The sequence below is a fragment of the Perna viridis genome, chromosome 14 (assembly GCF_037379345.1).
Source record: "Perna viridis isolate PV_CMFRI_1.1 ecotype Kerala chromosome 14, ASM3737934v1, whole genome shotgun sequence".
Taxonomy (NCBI): Eukaryota; Metazoa; Mollusca; class Bivalvia; order Mytilida; family Mytilidae; genus Perna; species Perna viridis.
Window position 1 is genome coordinate 19615260 of NC_142458.1, and position 23790 is coordinate 19639049.

The following is a 23790-nucleotide window of genomic DNA, read 5'->3' on the forward strand; positions in this document are numbered from 1 at the left end:
ATAATCCCATATATATTTCTAGAGGTATACATAGGTTTTTTTTAAGAAAGTGCACAGTTGATCCATTTTACTTCTGACCTGTTTTGTTGAGTAAATATGAAGTTTCAAAGGGCCCCTAGTTTTATCAGGATCAGAATTATGGGCCTTGGACTTTGGCTTGAAATGATTTGGCATATATATATATTTACTATGTATCAGGTCTAACTATATAGTTACTTGAATGAAGTTTCCTTCAATAGATCTATCGAGAATTGTCAATCACCCGTCAATAAAAGTCATTAATAACCCAGTCTGATACTAATACACTTCATGTTTTATCAGCATTAGGTTTTGTCTCGTAGTTTATTCCATAGTTTGTTGTGGTTATATGGAACTGTTTACAGATAAGGGTAGAGGATACATGTTGAAGATCAATATACCCAAATTGTTGTGAAGTGATTTGTACTCAATACAACTAAAGGGGGTTTTCTGTTGAAAAATAGAAAAGTACTATACTATAAATAGACAAAATGTATTTAAGGGATAACCTAGAAATTATTTTATGGAGATATTTTGAACTACATTACCCATTTTACACAATTACCTACCGGATCTAGGTAGATTGATTTAATAACAAATACAAAAATGGTAAAATTGCTGTTGAAGTAAATATTTTGGAGGTCTCAATTTTCAGGGTTTGTTAAAAATTAGTCAATTTATTTTAGTTTACAATTTTATGCCAGGACTAACTTATTATATACTTATTTATGCTTCATCATCATTGATTGAAGTTTTTTGAGAGGATCAGTCAAAATGTGAAGAATCTGAAACATTCATGTAAAGAAACTCACTGCTCTGACCATACACTGACAGTTTGTTGTGCATTTCAATGTACTTATAACTTATTTTACTGAAATGTTAAAGAAAAATTCTTTGATTGGAATAGTACAAAATATAATCAAGGGAACCAAGATTATAGTGGTGATCAAAGAATGTAATCTAGGGACAAAGACCAGACATGGAAAACAAAAGAATGAGCAACTCGGACTCCACTAAAAACTTGGAGTTGGACCAGGTGCACCGGTAGGGTAAGCATCCTCTGCTTTTCTAGAAAAGTAGAATTACACTGTCAAAGTGGTAGGCTACTTCTGACCAAATTTCACACACAGCTTGATTCTTACAGAGACAGACACTTTATGATACACATGAAGTAATTCTGATGCATTGTAAAAAATGTGCACAATACTCTTTTGCAATGAGATTGGTTGTTGTAAAGAAGAACTGGTAGAATTAATTGTCCTGAAATGTATTTTACCTTTTTTGGCACATGTAATAAAACATGTCATGTATTGAATAGTGATAAAAGTTTAATTGTGGTAAATCATAAAAGTACAAGAAAGATCATGTATGACTTTGATGATTTGACACATAAATAGAATGTTTTATACAATGATATTGGCTGATAATTTGTTAAATTCACAGTAAGCTCTTAAGCTCTTTGTCTGGTTTCTTTGATACAACATTGAACACAATTAACAGTAATGATAAATAAGGACACATGATGCTGTACTCAAGAAAAATTGCAACATATGTTTCCATATGTTTTAAAACTTATGGGTACATGTGGATAGGACCAATGTAGACAAACGAGTTTATGTGCATATGAAGAAGCAAGAAAATAAATGTTTTCAAAAATCATACAAAAACCATACTCTCTACATATCTGATGTCCTTTTGGAATACATGCATAAGTACCATATGAATTTTATTGATGCATTTCATGAGTTAATTCGTTAGTCCAAAATATATGAAAAACAGATAGTACATTATGCCTTGTTTTAGTGAAACCAGTCTAATCTGATGCTAACCTGAATATCTGTTGGTTAACACAGGGTATAAGATACATGAGTTGAAAAACATTCACAATATAAGTTTAAGACCATATTATGCATACAGAATACCAGTATGCTGTTTTAAAGTAAAGACAGAAAATATAAGAAAATTTTTCCATTGTTTACTTTCTTAAGCCTTCCTTAAATATCTTTGCGGTCCATATAACTTTGCATGAACCACTAAGAAATGATATGGATTGCCTCACTTCGAAATAAAGAATGTGATGTCATAATTTTGTCCAACGCAAATATTCTGAGTAAACTACATTTGAAAAGTATAGCAAATAGTTCATAACACTGTAAGTCAAATTGCAATATACATGTATGGAGTAGTTAGTCACATCAAAACAATCAATGGTTCTCAGCTACACTTTGATCCAGATAATTTTATTGGGCAATTAACTGGTCCATATATTGACTTATGATATGACCCTTAGCATCATGATCTATTTTCTTAAACTATTTCTTTAAAATGAATCCCAAAGAATGAGATTCATTGTTCTCCACTTAATCTGGCATTATTCTGTTAGCTGCAACATCTTTTTTAATTTTACATGATGCTCTCATTAGAAGTATATTTTTTAATCATGACTGAAGCTTAAAATAGATGGGTGGCTTTGAGCTGACATTTTCCATCCTGGTGGGGATGTTGTCTTTTTGACATTCACCATATCCATTCTCATAATAGTATAAGGCATTAAGAACAATAGAGAAATAATAAAAGTACGTTGATGATAGTTTTAGGATACTCTGGTATAGAGTGGACCCTACACGGCTTCAGAAGCTTGCCAATGACAGGCAGAAGTGGAAGGACTTTGTTGCTGTCCCACACGCCAGAGGGCGTAATGGGCAGTAAGTAAGTACTCTGGTATAGAATTAGATAGATATGGCTGTACACATGTCATAGCTTTCATATTCTGTTCAGATAAAATTTATAAGAACAGAAACAAAATCAAATGAATTAGCTTGTACACATAATGAATGAGCAACAAAGTGCAAATTTGAACAAAATTGCTGTTAAGTACATCGAGTACAGTAAAAGGCTTCATGGTCACCCAGGATTATAAAGGATAGTTCTGATAACAAATTACACACCAGAGTAAGATGAAATAATGCACTGCATGTATTTTATGTGTCAGTCTCTGTAAGAATTGGTATGAAAGAAAACACCATTTTGAAAGAGTAATTTGACTATTTGCACCATCAGAATTATGGAAAAAAGATTTTTCATACCATTTTGGTAAATTGAGTTATAATTTCATTTAAATGCACTGAAAATAATCATTTCTAGGGCAGATGACTCTTTAACATTCTTTTGAAAAATTCTGAGCAAATCCAGTAATACAGGTATCAAATACTGTGCTCTTTTCATAAGAGAAATCATCCTTAAGTAAAGTTATATTGTCATATTGGTAGGTTTTTGCCTGATTCTTACAAAGACTTACACTTATACAAGACCCTGTTGATTAAGATATCCCATAATATTCATATATATTGCAATAGAACAGCCTATGTATGATGCCAGCACCATATTCATTTACTAAATCTGAATAGCTCACACAGTTTACTTCCTCTTAAGTCTAAGAGAAAAAAAATCCTCTTTTTGTTTCATTTCCTAGCTTTTTCCCTCTTTTTACTTGATACATATATGAATAAGGAAAGAAGATAGTATTTTCCATGCAACAATATAAAGAAAAGTTGATAAAATTGAGTAATTTCATTGTGGTCTTATCGATTTCTTTCGTGTTGGAGATTTATATTTTGTATATTGAACTCTTGAAGTTTTTGACATACTTTGTGACCTCCTAGGAGAATTACGTTTCACATCATCCTGCATTCTGATTCGTAGATTTGCAGTTTCATCTGCTAATTCATTATTTTGGTCTTTTAATGCTTCAACCATTTGCTGCAAGTTCAACAAAGTTTTTTCTTTCTCCAAATGTTGAATATGTAGTCTTTGCAGTCTATCTATCTCCTTTTTAAGATCATGTTTTTCTGTTTGCAGATTTTTAATCTGCCGATCTTTAACTTCCAGTTCTACATCCTTATAAGAATTTGCTTGTTTCAGTTTTTGTTGTGCTGAAGAAAGGTCATAGTTCTCACTGACCATCAGTTCATTTTCCTGTTGTAACTTTTTAATTTCTCTTTTTAACTTTTTCTTCTCTGCTAAAACACTTTCCACATGATAGGCAAGAGAATAGTTGTGATCATTATTATCCCCAAATAATGTATGGCACTTTTTAACCTCATGTTCAAGTTTATGACACCTTTCCGTCAAATGTTTTAGACATTCATCTATATCTTTGATAGAAGATTTACCATCTAAGAAACCTCCGTCCATTGTATCACGTTGATTAATGTGACCCACGTGTCTCTCAAGCTTCTTGTATGTGTCATGCAACCATTTCTGTATGTCGTCATTAAGTCGTCTGTGATCACGTACCTCACTCACTTTTTGGTGACATTGTTTTTGAACGTCACGTATTTGATCTGTTATAAAGTTTTCTATTGCCTGTTTATCAGCTTGACAGAGTTTTCGACTCAGACTGAATTGCTGTGTCATGAAATTACCGATTTTCCTTTTAACCACTTGGTATCCATTTAGATGTCCATTTACTGGTGAGTCTGTGAGGTCTTTTTGTGAGGCTGTAAAAGGAGACATCATATTGGAAGTAATAAAATGTAGAATTTGGAATTACATGGGCAGATATTTTTCACCTGAAATTCATACGATTTGAGCTTTACTTGAATTTCACATGATCTTAACATGAAAGTAGTGAATTTCCTGTAAAATTCATGAATTTTCATTTGAAAAATTCATATGAATGTTCAGGTGAAGGCTTAATTTGCATAAAGTTCATGTGGATTCCACAAAATTTATTTGCTGAAATTAGGTGAAAATCATGTGTAATGAATTTATCCTGTGTAGACATCTTAGTTTTTGGGGATATCAGTATTTTGTGTCAGTTCAACAGTTTAGTACATGTATTTGTTTTCTATTTCCTTTCAACATTTGCAGAAATAACTAAATAAGAAATGTAGGTCAGACAAAGTAAAATACAAAACCTGCCAGACTATCAATTTGACTAATATGACTATTAAAGGATTTGACTATTTGACAAAAACAAACAGGCAAGTGTTATGGTACTGAAAAGTTTCTGCAGTTGTCAATGACAGCATTATTTCCTGCATTTTCATATATCAATGATAAAAAAAAGACTGTCACACAAAATGAATTTATGCATTTATGCATGAAAATTCATATATTGCTATTCTGCAATTAAGGTGTGCTGTATAATCTTATAAAGCATCTTTTATCCTTATTTCATAATTTTACTGCAAATTGAATTAAATGTAATATCTTTTTAAATATTCGGGTATTTTGTCGCCACCAGTGTAGGTTTAGCTAACCTATAAACAAATAAATAAATCCTTGTTTTTTTTTCAAAATTTAATTTATTTTTTACACTGACATCCTACTAGATCATATAATTGCTTCATGATTAAAATGGCTTACTGGAACAAACATTTAGGTAGGAATATATCATGTTGGCAGTATTTTGTTATCAGTTTAGATCGAAGATCAGAATTGATGTAGCAGTCGCCAGAGCCTTTAGATTTGTAAAGCCTGTTAGCATCTGTAATTATCTTACACTATGACAGAAAAATATTGACGTACCCTATTAAGGTTCAAATGCACATAGTTAGGTCCACTTTATAGGTATTTCTTATATATCATTTTTAATTCTATGTTATTTATGCCAATGAACAAACCCAATAAACAACTTTTACTGTGATCTAAATGTTTGTATTAACAACAATCCAATTGAAAACAGTTGACCTCTAACCTCGTATAAGTTCCTGTTTATTTCTATGCATTTACCTGTATAAACCAATTGTTCAGATATTTCATGCAGGCCCTGATGGATCCATATATTTTCCAAAAGGGGGCAATGGTTTTGAACAAGATACCAATATAAAGAAAGAGGTTCCAGGCAAGAAGTATAACCCCTGTTCCAGGCTATTATTTGCCACTCTTTTGCCAAACTTTTAACAAAAGGGTAACATAACCCCCCAAACCATCCTGATATATCACCAACTGTATCTTGTATTTTTATTATGGTTACCACCTCGTTACATCAGAAGCCAGATGATAACGAATAAAAATGAAACTTTCCTGATAGACCAATGAATAGGAATTTCAATAATGCATTTTTCAGGAATGGTTTCAGTCTGTGGTCCTGTGATATTGATTTATGTAATACTATGAATGTATAATTATTCGTGGGGTATCAATGTTTGTGGATTAAATGGGTTAATAAACCACCAAGTTTGGTTCCCAATGAAAAAGAAAATTTCCCATTTGTTTGTATGATAGAGTTGTGAAATCCACTATTTCAGGAATCTGAGGAACTGATCATTTTTCCCTTTTACTATGAAAATTGTTTTCCATGAATAAAAGTACTTTCACAGTAGTCATTATATTTTGTTATTTGGCCATGTGTTATGATCATAGAGCTATAGGTGCTTTAGGGCCCTAAAAGTGTATGGCTAGTGTTTCATAAGACATAATTGTTGAAACTCTATCCTAAGACTTTGGCGTTTAAGTTAATGTATGTGTCTGGAACTAGGTGCCTAGTATCTAAGCAGATTACATAAGGCATAGGTGTCTATGCGATAACTTTAGGATTTGAGCTATGTAGCTTATCAAATGAGAAATGTAGCTAGTTTAGAGGGACATTTATCTAAGGACATGCTTTATTTCAATGACTGTTGCATAAGTTTGAATGATTTAACGGTTTTGACCTGGAAATGTTTAAATTCAATTCCGACTTGAAAATTAAGAAACTGGGAAAGGCAGTAGTTTGTAGTACAATTATGCAGTATGTTGGTGAGTTTTGTGTTCATTCATCTAGATGTTCCATGTGAAGCAACATCAAACCTGAATATATTGCTAACTAGCGCATTGCTACAATGTATCACAAATTTTGTTTTATATTTATTAAATGTCCTTGGTAATCAGAATGGTGAATTTAAGAGAAATAAAAATGAAAGATTTCAGTATATATAAGTTTGTGTTTACATACAATTGAATTCATTCCCCACACGTTCCTTTTATCCCATTTATCATATTTTTGCAATTTGACAATTATTTGAGGGGTAAAATTTCAAATGATTGATATAAATTGATTCAGTACATGAGTACTTTGATTTAATACAAGTATCCAGACCCCCCTCAGCCCTCTACATTTCTGGTATATCAAAATCATAAAGGAAAAAAAACTGTATGCATTATATGTCAGTTGGTATACTATAAACTTTACTCACTGATCGATGTTCTAGAAAAACCTATAGATAAAGTACATTTGGTAAAATCACTTAAATTAGAAGTTTGTAAAGGGAGATAATTGAACATTTATTTTAATCATAAAAGAGGGTAGGGAATTTAAGCTTGCTTAACATGTAGATTATCAGTAATCTGTACTTATTTCTCTATCTGTTGTACATGACAGGATATTCCAAAATATCTGTCAAAACATTGGGAGTGATTGTTATGTCATCAGATCTTGTTATGAATGACATGTTTCAGTGGTACATGTGTTTTTGTACCACTAGTTTTTTTTATGCATAAAAGTAAAATCATGAAAAGGAGAGTAATTGAGTTACCAATATACACAATACAAAATCATGTACCTGTAGAGTATCTTGACAAGCTATATGTCTTATATTGTTACAAAAACTTACGAGGTTCAGTCAGTGATACTGATCTGGTAGGCAAATGATTGTTTTGAGTGATAATTGAAAGTTGTGTTTTCTGTGTTGCTACTGATATCATCTCAACATCTTTTTGGCTTCGGTCTGTGGCACTGCCATTAGTGAGTTGATGCTGTATAGTTGCAGATGTCGCGACAATTGATAGCTCTTTTTTCGGCACTTTGCTAACTTCCTGTTCAAGGTCAGCTTTGAGTTTGGATGCAAGCCAGTGGTACTCTGGTTCAATGATCTTGAGGAACTTATAAAAAGCGTCAGGTCCTCGTGTAGGTAGGAGTTCAAGCATTTTAAATGTTTGAGCTTTGATTCCTGGCTGTGCCTGAAGTGAAATAATTCAATTATATATGGCATTGATACATTGTGTCCAAAGATGCATGTAACAAAATCATGTTGTAGAGACTGGTTTACATTATTATATGCCAAAAACATAAACAAATGGATAGGAGCTCTGTAATGGAATGTTAGCTAAGATTAATTCTAATATTTCTTATATTCTAATAACAGAACTCTTTAAAGTGTAGATCTTTTCTTTAATGTTAGGGTTTATCACAACTCTTGTATTGTGCGTCACACATTTATCAGGTTAATAAGTTGATCAGATCCTTTTTAGTCTGCTCAGTAGTCTTGCTATTTACTAGTAATCTTTCAACTTAAAATCATTAATAAGAGTCAATTCAGAGTAAAGCATGTTCCACACTATAAAACTCCCTTTCAATAATATTTATCCAGAGGTATAAATAATCCCACACTTACAATCTGTAGGAACACTTCCATGTAGATATAAAAAGGAATTTTGACCCTGTATGCTTAGATGAACAAGCATCTTTTATTCATAGTCTTCCTATATTTATACCCCTGCTCCAAAGGAGAGGGGCGTTAACTGTTTTACCCTTGTCGATGTTTCTGTGTGTCTGCAACAGTTTTTTTCCATCAGGTTTCTCAATGACTAGTTGCATCACAGTGGCTAGAAATTTCAGCACATTTTATCTGCAGGTATAATGCCATACCGTAGATCTATTTTTGGAAAAATTTGACAACTTCCTGTTTACCAAGGACTTAGTTTATTTTTCTTATATTGTGATTGAAAGTGGCGGTATCACTACTGTGTTGGACTTTGCCATTTTTCATTAAATGAAATGATAAAGAAGATTTTTGTTACAAAAATCTCAATTCCCAATGGACTGACTAATTTCAAATTTGGTGTGTGGCTTTATATATATAATAGACATACATTATCTGCTATTTTGGGTGCTGTTCAATATCAAGTTCATGAATGGGTGTATGCCTTAGCGCAACAACATGCAATATGAGTTTTATACCTGAGGGTAATTGAATGGTATTGGAGGGGTTTACCTTGATCTTTACATAATTACAATGCCCATTTCTCTGATTTCAATGCATAAGCATCCTCATTTACATTGTGGATTATTTTGGAGGAGTCATGCATCATATTCACCTTCAAAGTTTTGAAATAACCAAATCAAACTTACATATGTAAAACAGTTTACCTAAATGCAAATTTAACCATTTCAACACTTATAGTTATGCCAAAATTTATAATAGGTTGTGAACCATCAATCCATTTAGTTAAGATTAAAAAAAAACTGGCTTGCATTGGTACTGGTGGATCCAGAAATTCTAAAAGAAGGGTGTTTAGCTGCAGTAATTTCCAATTTTGTCTTTATAATCAGCCAGACTTTTTGAATATTATTATGGTAGTAAGCAGTCCTTTGATTCACCTATAATAAAGTTCATACTCACTCTAATGATTTCAATAAGGTTTGTATCAAACAGTTTCTGCTGGTAACATATCCCAAGGAAATCTTCAGTAGTCACTATATCCCTGGCTAATTCCATATGATTGTTAATAAGGACCGTTCTTTGAGCAGAATCCATTGTCAATATTTTTGCAGAATCACTCTTCTTGTAAGTAGGGTATGTTAGAAATTGGCTATATTTATACTCTTTTTTGAACACAGTGCAATGTAATTGACTAGAATCTAAAATAAAAATTAAATTTTGCCATGGCACTGGTTTTGAAAACTTGGTAGGGATATTAATTACAATTATGATGCTGCACCATTTGAATAAAGTAATTAATGAATGACACTTCTTATTTCTTGTTGTTAAGGTTTAACTAAGTTCAGTGTGTGCTTGAATAGTATAAAAGTCTTGTCTTAATCTCATGAGCAAAAAATACAACCCTGAGCATTTTAGAAAGTGTCTCCTCATAAGTTCATCCACTTGACAAAGATTGTGGTTACACAGACACCTACAGTTGATATTCTGATGTAATCCATTTATGAGGCCAGTTTATTACTCACAAAGTCCTCAAAATTTTTTTACGCTGCTGTAAAGTGCAATTCAGAAGTCTCTTTATTTTTGCTTTTCTAGAAAAAAAGCTCAATATTTAAGATAGCAGATGGTATCAGTTATTCCATGAAGCTTTTTTTTTTGGTCTGAAGGATAACCTTTACCCTTAGTTAAGTAATCTGCAGAATGAAAGGTATTTACTTAAATCTCCTTTTCCTGAACCAACATCATGCACTTAGTGAACATTTTCAGAAATGTCCTCTTCTTCAAAATGAAAATTCCAATCCAAATAACTGTTGACCTAATCCAGTTAAAGATCTGTCACATGTGTTTAACTCCTGAAATTCACAACACATGAAATCAATTACTAAATAAGTTCATCTTGAAAATCCTTCTTGTGGAAATACTACGCAGATCTAAATCACAAGTTATAAAAAAAAAATCACCAGACAATAGATTTCTGCAATAACATACACAACCATGTAAACGTGTAACTTCAAATTATACAACAAAATATTGTCAAACAATTTGTTAACTTCAATGAATAAGTGATCTTATCGCTCCTAGTTAGATATATATGTTTCCATATGATAGATTGTCTTTTGAATGGTCATAAATTATCCTAAGCAATTGCTGGTCATTTTAAAGGATTTAAATTCAGTCCAAGTTGTCTTATCAGCTGTGTTATATGTACACAAGGAATCAAATATGTTCTAATGTGACCCTGGCATGTCAGATAAACTCCTTTTTCGTTTCTTTTTAAAAGGGTATATGGCGTAACCGTATTGTATTTAACATGTGCATTCAAATAAGATAAAACAATTAAATTGTAAAGTATATTGAGTTTAAATCTTTCTGTCATGTTTTTTTAACTTGTTAGAACTTGACATGGAGATGATATCATATAAAATTTTGGCCTTGTGTTTTATTACAGTATATGTTAAATATATATAGTCCCTATCTGATTTAACTGGAATTTCCAATTTGAATATGCTTAATATGGGTATTAATCAGTCAGTGACTATGAGATAATCTTGGTATTATTTTTTTTAGATGATTTTTTTTTTTCTGATGTTCTAATAAATAATGTTTAGTAAGGTTTTATCTGTTTACTTTATGTGTTTGATTTGAAAGCCTATACCCTCTCCCTTTGGTCACAGATTTATTGTTAATGTCTGTCTGTCTGTTCTTCCATCTGCCTATCACATTTTTTTCTTGACAATTTTGTCTGCAACCCCTTGTCAAAGCCACTTGATACTTTGATACAAGATTTTCAGTTGTATGGATATTACCTGGGTTTTCATTTCAGGCTTAGACTTCAACTTTCTGTTTGACAGCATGGGGATGTCCAGTTGACAGCCTAAACACATCCTTGTTTAACGTTTGTTGCCAAAGGTGAACCCATTTTGTCTGTCTCTCTTACTTTGGTATAAATGTACCTTTTTATACCCGCCACACCCGAGTGATTTTTGATAGACCCTATGAAAAGTTGTGTGTCTGTCTGTCCCCTATGATTCAGATAAAGACTTAAGAAGATATTGAAGGATCTTAGTCAAATTTCATATAGTCCAAGTTCAAGTTTCCTTGTGAGTTTTGATCAGAATATTGACACAAAATTTATGGCAAATTTAAGCAATTTTTGCCCCCAAAAGTTGTTTGAAATGTGGTGGGTATCATATAATGGGATACCCTATTTTTAACCTAACTTTTAAGAAATCTTGTAACCTTTATTCTTAACAAATCTTCAAAATGATCTTTTTAAGTTTCAATAAAAAAAAATCAAATTGATCATTGATTTAGAAGTAAAATTGTGTTTCAACAGGCTGAATATGTGTTCTGGGACTCCATTTTTCCTTTCACCCAGTGCAGTTTTGATGTGTGGATTAAATTTTTTATTATATGGATAGCAGTGTTTTATCAAATGTTCCCCTTGTAATAAATTTTGATAATTCACACAGTGAAATAAATTCGGTGATTTCACTCTCTCGCTTTCTCCTGCCGAAACGTCACAACTTTGATATCAATCCGCCAATCACAGAATTCAGAGTTCATATTGAAAATATCGATAAATTATGAAGAAAATCTATATATGATAATCAATTGGTTATCCTGAATAACCGAAATATTATCACTCGTACCGAGAACGCTTGAGGATTTAACTTGTTAAATCTAGGCATTCTTCGGCACTTGTGATAATATTTCGGTTATTCACTTTTCCCAGTTGATTATCCTATTAATAATATTATGTTCCACTGGTCCATTACAATTTTGAATAAAATAGTTGAATGTCTAAAAGAAAGTGTTAAGTGTTGAAAGCAAACTTTAGTTGTTGGAGTGTTTAAGGGCTTTTTTTTAGTTTTCCTTTTGAAACCAGAAGATTTTCCAAAATCATAAGAGCAATATCTTAAAAAAAAACATCTGTTGAGTTTCGAGTTAATTTAATAGAGAAACATTCTGTGACTTACCGCACTAGCCCCATGCTGAGGACTAATAAAGATTGATGATATGGTTTCTTTAAATTCATAACAAAAATCATTGAAATTGGTGTTTGAGGATAGTAGTTGAAATAGTTTTTTGCACAGATTTGAGATGTTTTGTTTAAATCTGCCCAGTTAGGATCAAGTTTGAGTTAAAGACTTATGGTTGAACAGTTAAGTTGTCTATATATATCAAGTTCTTTTTCAGTAGAAATGATATATACAATGTATATATTGGAGACATCCACAGCCAAAACAATTTCATTACATGTCTATGTAATGTTCATGTAAAATAAGGAAAATATTGTAACCATAAGAGACATCAAAAGCCTAATAGATGTTTTTTGTAAGTATTTAAAAAGAAAAGGGTAGACTTATTGCCCTGAAAGTTTATAATAGAAGCCTGTTTTTTTAAAGGCAATCATTTTTTCATTTACTGTGGAAAAATAATCTTCACCATGATTCTTACATGGACTAATATTTTGTCATGCTTGTGGGAGTTGAAGGAATATTATCTAACACCAAAGTTTTCTCCACCTCAGTGGATCAATATACATTTTTATTTATGTAATACAAATCTATGATATTTAGTTTCTTTGTAGATTTTGTTAGGTTATTTGTACCAGTAGATTGTGTTAGGTTATTTGTACCAGTAGGCATGAGACCGCAATTAATTAAAGTGCATTTCAATATACACATTTCAGCAGATTTAAAAAATTCCACCGGCGCAAACTGAATAAACTTCTCTGGCCTAAAGATATGTACAAACAGGATTTTATATATAAATTGTAGAAAATTTCACCATCATTTTCTAAAATTAATACATATAATTTGGAAATGGGGTAAACATGACAAATGAACTGAGTTAAAAGTCCTAAATTTTAACCTCCCACTGAACCAAAGCACAACTTTTAGTCAGATTTGATGAATAAAAAAAAATCCCATGTAATTTTAACCTATTTTCTACCAATTAGAGGCAAAACTTCAGCAAATAAGTTTCCAGTAAAAATATGAAAAAATGTGAAAGGTACCTACTACCAAAGTTGGAACTATATTCATATTCAACGAAAAACCAAGGGGAATTAATTGTGTTCTCGTACCAGTAGATTTTGTTAGGTTATTTGTACCTGTAGATTTTGTTAGGTTATTTGTATCACATACATTTGTAGTTTGCTTTCTTGCACTCTTGAATGTACTTGTTAAGCATTGTCTGTCTGTCTGTTTTGCATATGTAAATTATATTGAATCAATTTATTTGTCCCTTACCACTCTGCGGAAGAGAAAGAGTAATCAAGGGAACCAAAGTTATAGCGGTAATCAAAAGAATGTAATCCAGGGACAAAGACCCGACATGGAAAACAGACATACACAACAAAGAACATACAGTAACTAAAATCATACATACAAAGTAACAAAAGCAAATGAGCAACTCGAACTCCACTAAAAACTGGAAGCATGGACCAGGTGCACCGGTAGGGTAAGCGTCCTCTGCTTTTCTAGAAACACCCGCCGAGTTGCTCATAAAAAGTCAAGTCTGGGGTAGAGAAACGAGGGAAGGAAAACTATGACCCATTGAATAAATCAGTTTTCATGGTGCAGATGGATACACCTTAACGATCCACAAGTTCATGATGACGACCATAGAACTTCTGTAGTGATGACTTCAATTTTGTAGCAACATAACCCTGTTCCAGAAGCCTATTTGTTAGAGTTCTAATCAGATACAAAAAGTCTGCGTAGTTTCGGCAAGCTCTGGCATAGGAATACTGGTATCCATCCAGTCACACAGGTGAACTTCTGAAAAACCTCTTCACAGATTTTGTTAAAAATGTTGTAGGATTGTTAGTCACTATTTGTAGTTGACCATATTGTGCAGCAATTTTGATTTCGACAAATTTTACAGGAGTTATGGGACTTTTGTTCTCCAACTTTTTTCTTTTTTTTTGCAGTGGCGGGGGACATATGGCTATGAGTTGAGTTGCTTGTTTTAATTAGCATTTATTTCAATTAAACTTATAATCATACTCTTTTCATTAACAAAATTATAACCCTGGAGATTCTGTAGATGAAAATATTAGAATTGAAATAGTAGTTGCCTAAGGTGAATTCTCTAAAACCTGTGGCTGTCTTCCATCAAAAAAGAATACCTTGTCATTTACAAGTGTGCTTTAGTCTTGGTATTCTTATTTAGAACTGATTTTAAAAAATGCAGTGTTTGATTTCCTGAAAAGGACATAGACATAATAATTACAATTGAATTATTGGAACTACGTTGATAACTTTATGTCAAGTTGTGTCTTTGCGGATGTATACACTTGGCAATTATTTGAAATAATTCCTAATGTTAATACCTAAGTACTCCTCCATGTAAGAATCAGGCAAAATGTGTATAAGGTATGGCACATGAAGAAAAAATGCACAGATATTTTATTGCATTATCAAAGTATTTATACGTCATAACCTCAAGAAATTACTGTCAAAGTGTTGGTAAAGTTTGCCTTTTTAAGATATTGATAGGTCAAATTTAGTTGGAATGCACTATGAAAAACTGGCTTGAAAATTTTCCCAATTTTTTTTTCTATATAAGCAGTCAAAAAATATCCATGTCACCAATGCTTCAGGAGGAATTTAAATAGCTTAATAGATGTTTTCTAGATGTATTTGAATATGATTGAGGCAAAAAAGACCAAATTGAGAAATATGAAGTGCCACCCCTTGCCTGATTCTTGCACAGAATGGTACTTAAGTGTATTGGGTTTTCAAATGCTGTGAAGTATTGCTCAATTAAATCAGCCCTAAATTTTACTTGATGCTGTATTAGTTTAAAATAATTTGATTTTTTTTTAATAGTTGTTACATGTACATGTATTACCCTTTTTTCATATAGAAATATGGGACTTTCCAAGTATTTTGTAATGCAGAATGATTACGAGTTCATTCCTTAACTTCAAGTATAATTTAGAACATTCAAAATTCATTGCAAAAGTATTGATTATTCAATCTTTCACAAGGAACAGCTGTGATTTTAGTTTTCTAAACAAACAGTGTTAAGTTTATAAACAAATAGAAACAAAAGATTTCAAAATCTTCAAATTTAGGACATTTAATTTTGATTTACTGTCTTAATATATATTGTATTTACGTCACTGAATTTTAAGCATGACAATTATATTGTTTGGTTGGTTATTTTAATTCTACAGATTAGATAACATATGTGTCATGTTTATATTATTAATAAATTATAATTCATTAATTATAAATGAATAAAAAATTAAATAGACATTGAAAATGATTGTTTAGTACATGTACAACTTGTCAGAAACTCTCTAGGAGGTACATGTATAGTATTAGGGACACAAATCTTGTACAAATCATTGGAATGTTTGTATCCAACAATTTACATCAATCATAAGTATCAAAGTAACTTGGACAGATTTCATTCTGTTTGAAATGAAAGCTTGATAGGCTTTGATGAAATTGAATATGATACAAACATGTCACTGATTTCAAGAGTTATATCCCTTACCTTAGGTCTTAAGTTTTGTTGTGCTGTTCATACAAGATACTTGCCAAAATCAACCAAAACAAATTCAATTTATAGTTGAAATGTGCAGTAAGCAAATAAGAAGAGCACCATGTACAGACATCCATCATTCATTTGAATTGAATGAAAATAAAACATCATGCATTTAGAAACTAAATTTAAGTTCACACACAGCCTAGGAAAAACATGTTGTGTGTCAATGAATAACTGTTTAATCTTTCTTTTTTAATTGCCAGCTTATCTTTTTTGTCTCTGCCGCTATGCGGAAAAGGACATAGAAATACCAGTGTCTGTCTGTGTGTCTGTACAGTCACACTTGTGGACCCAACTCCTCAAAAACCATTTGACAGATTTTGTAGGATGGTTAGTCACCATTTTGTAGTTTATCATATTGAACTGCCATTTTGATTAAACAAATTTTACAGGAGTTATGAAACTTTTGTACTTCAACTTTTTTTTGTGGATTGGGAACAGGCTTCAAGTTGCTTGTTAGAGTAAATTCAGTTTGAAGTATTTTTTTATGTGGAGAAAATCATCCTGCCTCTTTCAGCATGTACTTTCACATATATAAACTGATATATTTTCTGCCTAAGTTTGTTGAAATACCTCCTGTGATCCCAAACTCATAAGATGTTTCTTTATGTTATTTAAATTTAATAACCTAGAGTCTAATTATGATATGGATTGAAAAATTTTAATATTTGAGTTTTCTGTATGTACTTTTCTTTAACTCGAGGGCATATAGCCTTCCCATAATTAATCCATTTTAGCTACTCAATGAAAACATGTTTTCATACTCATTAAGCAAAAATGTAACTATAATTTCATGACAATTTGTACATGCTATCAAACTTTATAGATTGAGTTATTTGTCTTTCTCTTGTATTGTGGAGATTTGTTGAATGTGTAACGTCTTGTAGGACTTGTTGAATGGGGATTTTCATCAATTTGTCCCCGACGACTAACACTTGGACGAACGGGCGATGAATTTGATTGTATAGATTTACCCATAATTCCATTGGTCTTCCTAACACTACTTCTTGATTCTTGAGACATGCGGTTATTAGTACGAGGATTTTCATAATCTCTGGATTGTTGCATTACATCACGTGAATTTTGTAAATCTCGCACCATACTCTTTAAATTTTCTAATGTCTTCTGTTTTTCACTGTGCATCATTGAAAGCTTCTCATAATGAGCTACTTGAGTTGAGAATTTGTCCTTTTCAGATTTCAACTTTTCAATTTCATCAGTTTGGCTATCAATGGTTGCTTTCTGGTTAGACTTACAGTGTTCAAGTTGATTGACTTTTTTAGAGTACTCATAAAGTTCATTCAACATTTTTTCACTCTTATGTTTTTCTTGCTGTAAATCTTTATCTCGTTGTTTAATTGTCAGTGACAGGTCATAGATATGTAATGAAAGCGACAACTTCTTATCCTTATCATTTAGCATCACATGACATTTATTCACCTCATCTTCAAGTTTTTCAATACGTTCAACCATGGAATCAAGTTCACTTAGAATGTTGTCAAGGTTAGCTGGTGTCAAATGTGGCCTTTCTCCATTGACCCCATTAGGAGTTTTAGGCTTAATACTAATCCCATTACTAACCTTCAGATTATTGTCATTTTTTGAATTTGATTTGATATTTTGAATTTTTTCATAGATTCTCTTTACCCTAGTTTGTACTTGACTCATATCAAGGTCAGATTTTTCCGAAGACAACATATCAGTATTAACCCCCACATCAACCATTACAGGAGCGGGCATGATTGTTGATGCTCGGCTGGTTGCGGAGGAACACCGTTTACGTTCCAGCTGTAACTGACCTGACATCCAACGAAACATTGCCTTTTTATCATTTTCAGATATTCGTTTGCTTTGTCCAAACTGTTTGTGAACAAAAGATGCAACCTTTGTTTTTATATCTGGCTCTGGTTCCAAGTAACAATCAGAAAATCGTACAGACTCTGCCCTTTCTGAAAAGATGACAACAATTAATGGTAGTTTTACTCAATCTCTTCAGTATTGTTTAATAGCAGTCTTTTAAAAAAAAAATAATAAAAAATAAGACGATGAGTGATTCTTGCAAATCGAACACCACCAAAGTCACTTTTATCATGTTCCTATCACATTCAGAAACAGTTACAGACCACATAGCTAGTCTCATAGTTGTTACACTTCTAAGATAAAATTTACTTAGAGTGTATGTGAAATTGACACTTTGCAAGAGTTATTGTTCTTGATTTGGTTGACTTTAGTGAAGAAGAATAAATGCTGTTCTCAAAAATACATTTCTTAATACAGCAAGGACTATATTGGTATGTAAAAGTATAGAATATGTAGACTGAAAAGCATTGTTTTTTCTGTGGGTTTTTCTAAACCATGAATCATCTCTACAATAGTCAGTGTCTGAATTTTATGTAGACTGGACCTTAAGTTTTTCTTGACAAGTTAGTAATAATAAACTTTTGGGTTTCCCAGATAAGAAGCATGAAAGTTTGTTTTCACATCTTCCCCACTGATAAATTGTGCTAGATTGTAAAGCCTTGGGTAATGATGACATAAGTCATGGAAAATTTGATACGTGCAAATGTATGAGCAAGTAAACATCTGTGTATGCTTAAAAACAATCAAGATTGTTAGCCATGGAATAAAAGTCCTGATCCAATAATAATGTTTATAGCAAACTTTAAGGAAGTAGACCTAGGGTAAAGGACACAACTCTTAACAATCATTGGAACGTTTGTATTCAGCATCTTACATCAATATAATGTGAGAATCAAGGCAACTTGGACTGATTTCATTCTGTTTCAAATGAAAGCTTCATAGGCTTTGGTGAAATTGAATATCACATAAACATATCACTTATTTCAGGAGTTGTCCCTTACCCTAGGTCTACCTTCTTAAGAAAGAAAGCCAAATTTAAGGCAAAAATATAAAATTCTCAATAAAAAAAACAGATGAGTGTTGAAAATTACATAGATTATTTTTGATGACAGAACAATTAACCCTGATTTTTAACCACATTATCTTACCACTGAAGAAGTCTGATTTGTAAGACTCTGCTCTCATTGTTGTTTGTTGGTGTTTCGTGGATTCCTGTTTATAACTACTCTCCAACATGGCTGCCAGCCAGGGATAATTTTCTGTTATTATCTCCACAAAATTATCAAATGCATCTGGTCCTCGTTTGGGTAAAAGTTCTAAGACTTTGATTACTTGTTCACTTTGTGTCTTCTCAGCCTAAAATTGTTTGGGAGTCAATACATTTATAAAATCTTTACATTTTCACATTGATATTTCTATTATATTGTGTTTTAAACTTTCTCATGAGTTTAAAATGTAGTTGAACATTTAAGTATTCAATATCTTTTAGCTTTGGCAGCAAGCATTAAAACTTTAGGGTGATGGAAAGGTATGGAACATTGCACTACATGATTTTTAAGTTGATAGTTTTACTAAAAGCATGTTATGATCAACTTCTAAAAAAAAAATATAGATCCATTTTTTTGCATAGATGACTGAAGGAAAGACAAATACTTGAGTGCCATTTGGTGTAAGAATCAGGCAAGATTAGTGGCACATCATTTTTCTCAATTTGGTATTTTATACCTCAAATACATTCAATTCATCTAGAAAACAACCGAAAAGCTTTTTAAAATTATCATGAAGCATGTATGACATAGATATATTTTTACTGTTTATCTAAATTTTCCCGCCATAATTTTCAGTAGTGTATTGCAACTAAATTTTACCTATTAATATCTTAAAATGGAAATTTTACAAACCCTTCGATGGTTTTTTTCTAGAGGTCATTAGGTGAAATTACTTGGATAATGGCATAAAATTTCTGTGTTCTTTCTTCATGTGAAACACCTTTCCCACATTTTGCCTGATTCTTAAACAGAGAAGTACTTAATATTGAAAGGACAATCAAGGGAACCAGTATCAGAACATTAATAAAAAAAGAACGCAATCCAGGAACAACAACCAGACAAAGAAGTAGACACAAAAACAATAAAAAATATGAAATAACTAAAATACTTAAAAACAAAATTCACTGAAAACTGTGTCATTGACCATGGCCAGGTAGGTAAGCATCCTCTGCTCAATGAGATGGAAGATGACCATTATCTGTGATATTGGTGGAACTGAGTACCTGTCAGGGCTATTCACGAAAAAAAATGTCTGAAGACAGAATGCAATTGATTTATTAATGTGTTGGTGGGGGTCAAATTTGAATTTTTTTCATAAACAAATGTATTGCATCTTCTATACTACTAAAGGAAGAGAACAATTTCTTTGAGCTGCAAATTTACATGAATGGATAATGATCAGATATGTCACCGGTCATCAGTTATCGACCTGTCAGCAAGTAGTCAGTTACCAGTCATTGATCCATCAAGAAGTTTCATGGATCATGTCCAGGGACCATATAGCAACTGTTCTTGAAAAAATATGTATAGTTTCATTAACAGACCTTAATAAGCTCTATCATATTCCTCTCAAAGATCTTCCTCTGGTACATGGCTCCAAGGAAGTCATCCGTCATTATCAGGTCATTGGAGAGCTGCCTAAAATGGCGCTGCAGGACTATTCTTTGTACCTCATTCATTTTAACTTCTCTCGGCATTAGTCAATCAAAATTTTGGTAGAAATTGAAATTTTATTGCAGTTTCACTAACAACAGTCCCTTCAAGTAATGTTTGCATAGCTACACTTTTTTTCTATTTTCTTCCAAATATTTCTTCAGATATCTTACTCTTGGTTATTGTACATTATTTAAAGATAATGCTGGTAATTCCTATTGGTGCTAAAGGCCTAGTAAAGCACATGGTATAGCCTCTGTCCTTTCCATGAATAAGCTGCCTTTCCCTCAGTTGAGATTCATAACTTTGTTTCTCCATGGGTGTACAATTTTGTTTTTTTTCTTATTATTCCTTACCCAAACACATCTTAATCCTATATTTTGTCTTACTTTTTCACATATACTATGGTCTTCTAAACTGTCAATGAGATTATAATGAGATTAGTTGAATTTCCAGGGCAATTCCTTTTGGCTACCTGTGAAATGTTATGAGGATGTACAAATTCTCTAGGTTTTCAATGGTCTCCAACTTTGCCACTAATACATTCTCTGATGGTTAGCTACTTGTTAATTCTGCATTTGGTCAATCTCCTGTAGGTAAAATCAGTCAGTTTTGACCAAACATATAGATAACCTTTGCATGCCCAGCTTTTTTTAATCTTTCCAAAAAGCAAGAAGTCCAGGAACAGAACACCTAAGTAAAACAACAATGTCAACCTTACTTTGACATTGTAGAACTTTGTAGCCAACTGTCATAGAAGTTATTACATCATATTCTGTTTTAGAGCACCAGTTCAGCAATTCTTTTCATGTTAATCACTGTTGTATCATTGTATATGGTCCAAGTATAGGATTAATAAGACTTTCAATATTTAACCAATACAAATGAACGACTTATGTTTCTGTGGATTAATCTTTAATCCTAGATCTTTGTTTCTCAGGATTAAGTTTGTGTAATACTGGACCTACAGGTGACCTTATACTCTACTGTATTGAAGAGTGAAGATTTGTGACGTGATTCTCTGCACTTTTTTCACTCTGCATACATGGTTTTTAGTGTTTACAGGGTTCAGAACCCTTTTACAATGTTTGTAGTTTTTTATACTTTCAGTATGAGTTTGCGTAGATTTGGGCAAAGTGGAAAAATCTAAAACATGCATGTCTAAAACCTACTGTTCTTACCAATATTACTCAAAGAAGTCTTTTCTTTTTGAAATAACCACTGACACTGTTTGATCTCTGCATCACTGGATATGTTTGAAAATTTTTCAATAGAATGTTACCTTACAGGTGCACCTGGTCCATGTTCCTCATGGTTGCTCATTTGCTTTTGTTACTTTGTATTTACGGTATCTAAGCCAATCCATGCAACAACATTTGCAATCGGTCATCGATCACTGATCAGTTCCCGGTCAGTCATTGATCTGTCAAACCGATCCATTTAACTGGTGATTGCATCACGTGACCACAGAGCGGTCACTGTATTTTACAGTTTTCATTGTTTTCTTTGTCAATTTTATACATATTTACATAATGCAATAGATTTAAACATCAATTAATACTTTTATTTCACATTTCTTTTATATTTTAAACAGATCGTCCGTCATTTCACAGAACTGCCATCAGATCGGTCACCAGTCATTGGTCATCAATACATCAGCGAACAATCAGTCAGTGGTCATCGATCCATCAAATTGGTGCACAGATTGGTTCAATGACTCTATGACTTTAGTTACTTCGTGTTCTTTAGTGTGTATGTCTGTTTTCCATATCTGGTCTTTGTCTCTGGATAACATTCTTTTGATTATAGCTATAACCTTGGTTCCCTTCATTATTCTTAGAAAATAAAGGGTTTTTTGTCCCTTTTTTTTTTTCTTTTTTTTTTTTTGGGGTGGGGGCTTAAAATTAGTTAACTTGTATTACACTTCAATAAAATTGTAACTCATTTTACCAAAATGACATGGAAAATTTTGAATCAAATGGCTCAAATAATAAAGTTACTGTCAAAGTGGTGGGTTAATATATCATACCATGTTTCATCCACTGCCTGTTTCTTACAGAGACTGACACTTTAACCTTAAGTAGAAATTATGCCCGTCTATGTAAGAACTTTACATGACCAAACACTGTTGACCATTTAAGCAGTTTCTCAGGATTGTCTTAGGTTTGATTTCATTCTATCTTTTCACCTAGTTCAGTGTTCTTTATCAAGAACTGCCATTTTTAAACAGCTACACAATTTTTTTCAGTCAGTATATATCACCCTGTTGTTGTTGTCATCATTTTTGGCAGCTGTTGACTTTCATTTATTAAATATAAATTAAGTGAAACTTATCACATCTTTTTTGAAATTTTTTGCCTCACCCCTTTTTATAATGAGGGGCTAAAAGGAGGGAAAAAGCTGCTGTCTTTGTTTTTAAAATTCTTGGTTTGAATTTGAAAAAAACACTTTTATTATTAGAATCTTAATTAAACTCCCAGCATGCAATTTTTAATATTACAACATTAATATTTCAAATACTATATTTTTTGTTTATTTTTTGGTACAAAAAAATAATGGGCTTCTTATAAAAATCCTTGCCAGTATTTTTCAATCAGATTTTGGATATCTTGTATTTCAGGTTACAAGGGTCCAAAACAGTCACACCCAAAAAATCATAATTTTGTGCTATATTGTGTCCAAACCAGTTGTTTTGTCTATATGAACTGTAGCTTAGTCCATATGCTTAAAAATGTCAAAAACTAATATTGTGTCCACTCCAGAGTTTAATGTGCTAAGGTCAGAAAATTCTGTGCTCAATCGATCCTAAGATCTAAAATATTACAAATGAAACTGAAACAGTAATAGATATATAGAAACCACATGAATTTGAATTATCTCCCCTTTAATAACATTTCATTGATATTGTATATGTGGCCTATTAAAATTTAGAACAGTTCTAAAAATAAAAAAAAAAAACTGAAGGACCACTTGGGGCAACCATTATCATTACCCCACTCAAGGCCAATACTTTCAATGATCACCTTTTGACAGATATAAGCTTTATTTCACCACAATTTTTCCCTCTGACCACATACAAACCTTAAACCACAATTGCTTTACCAACTGCATGATTCAATTAATGATAATACACATTTCTGAATGAATGATAAAATAGTCTTTGTATGTCCAGAAATAACAGATGTACACAGTTTACTGCATGTTTCTACTTTTCCAAA

The 23790-nt window shown here is 32.2% G+C and overlaps 3 protein-coding genes across 5 annotated transcripts in view; 1 reads left to right on the forward strand and 2 right to left on the reverse strand.

Moving 5' to 3' along the window:
- The window catches only part of LOC148598537 (uncharacterized), a 165069-nt gene that overhangs the window by 46871 nt on the left and 94408 nt on the right, over window positions 1-23790 (forward strand). The gene's annotated exons all lie outside the window — the stretch shown is intronic.
- LOC148598541 (uncharacterized) lies at window positions 1329-10725 on the reverse strand. 2 transcript variants are annotated; one of them, XM_088561126.1, is made up of 4 exons: window positions 10158-10725; window positions 9405-9643; window positions 7617-7962; window positions 1329-4517 (listed from the first exon to the last, which is right to left on the reverse strand). In XM_088561126.1, the coding sequence occupies exons 2-4, from the start codon at window positions 9537-9539 to the stop codon at window positions 3589-3591; spliced, it is 1410 nt and encodes a 469-aa protein (XP_088417252.1). In that variant the 5' UTR covers window positions 9540-9643; window positions 10158-10725; the 3' UTR covers window positions 1329-3588. The 2 variants fall into 2 exon arrangements, with proteins under 2 accessions (XP_088417252.1, XP_088417251.1); XM_088561125.1 differs by having other exon boundaries at window positions 9405-10725.
- LOC148598542 (uncharacterized) lies at window positions 16708-20616 on the reverse strand. Its single transcript, XM_088562033.1, has 3 exons — window positions 20464-20616; window positions 19019-19226; window positions 16708-17959 (listed from the first exon to the last, which is right to left on the reverse strand). The coding sequence occupies exons 1-3, from the start codon at window positions 20614-20616 to the stop codon at window positions 16824-16826; spliced, it is 1497 nt and encodes a 498-aa protein (XP_088418159.1). The 3' UTR covers window positions 16708-16823.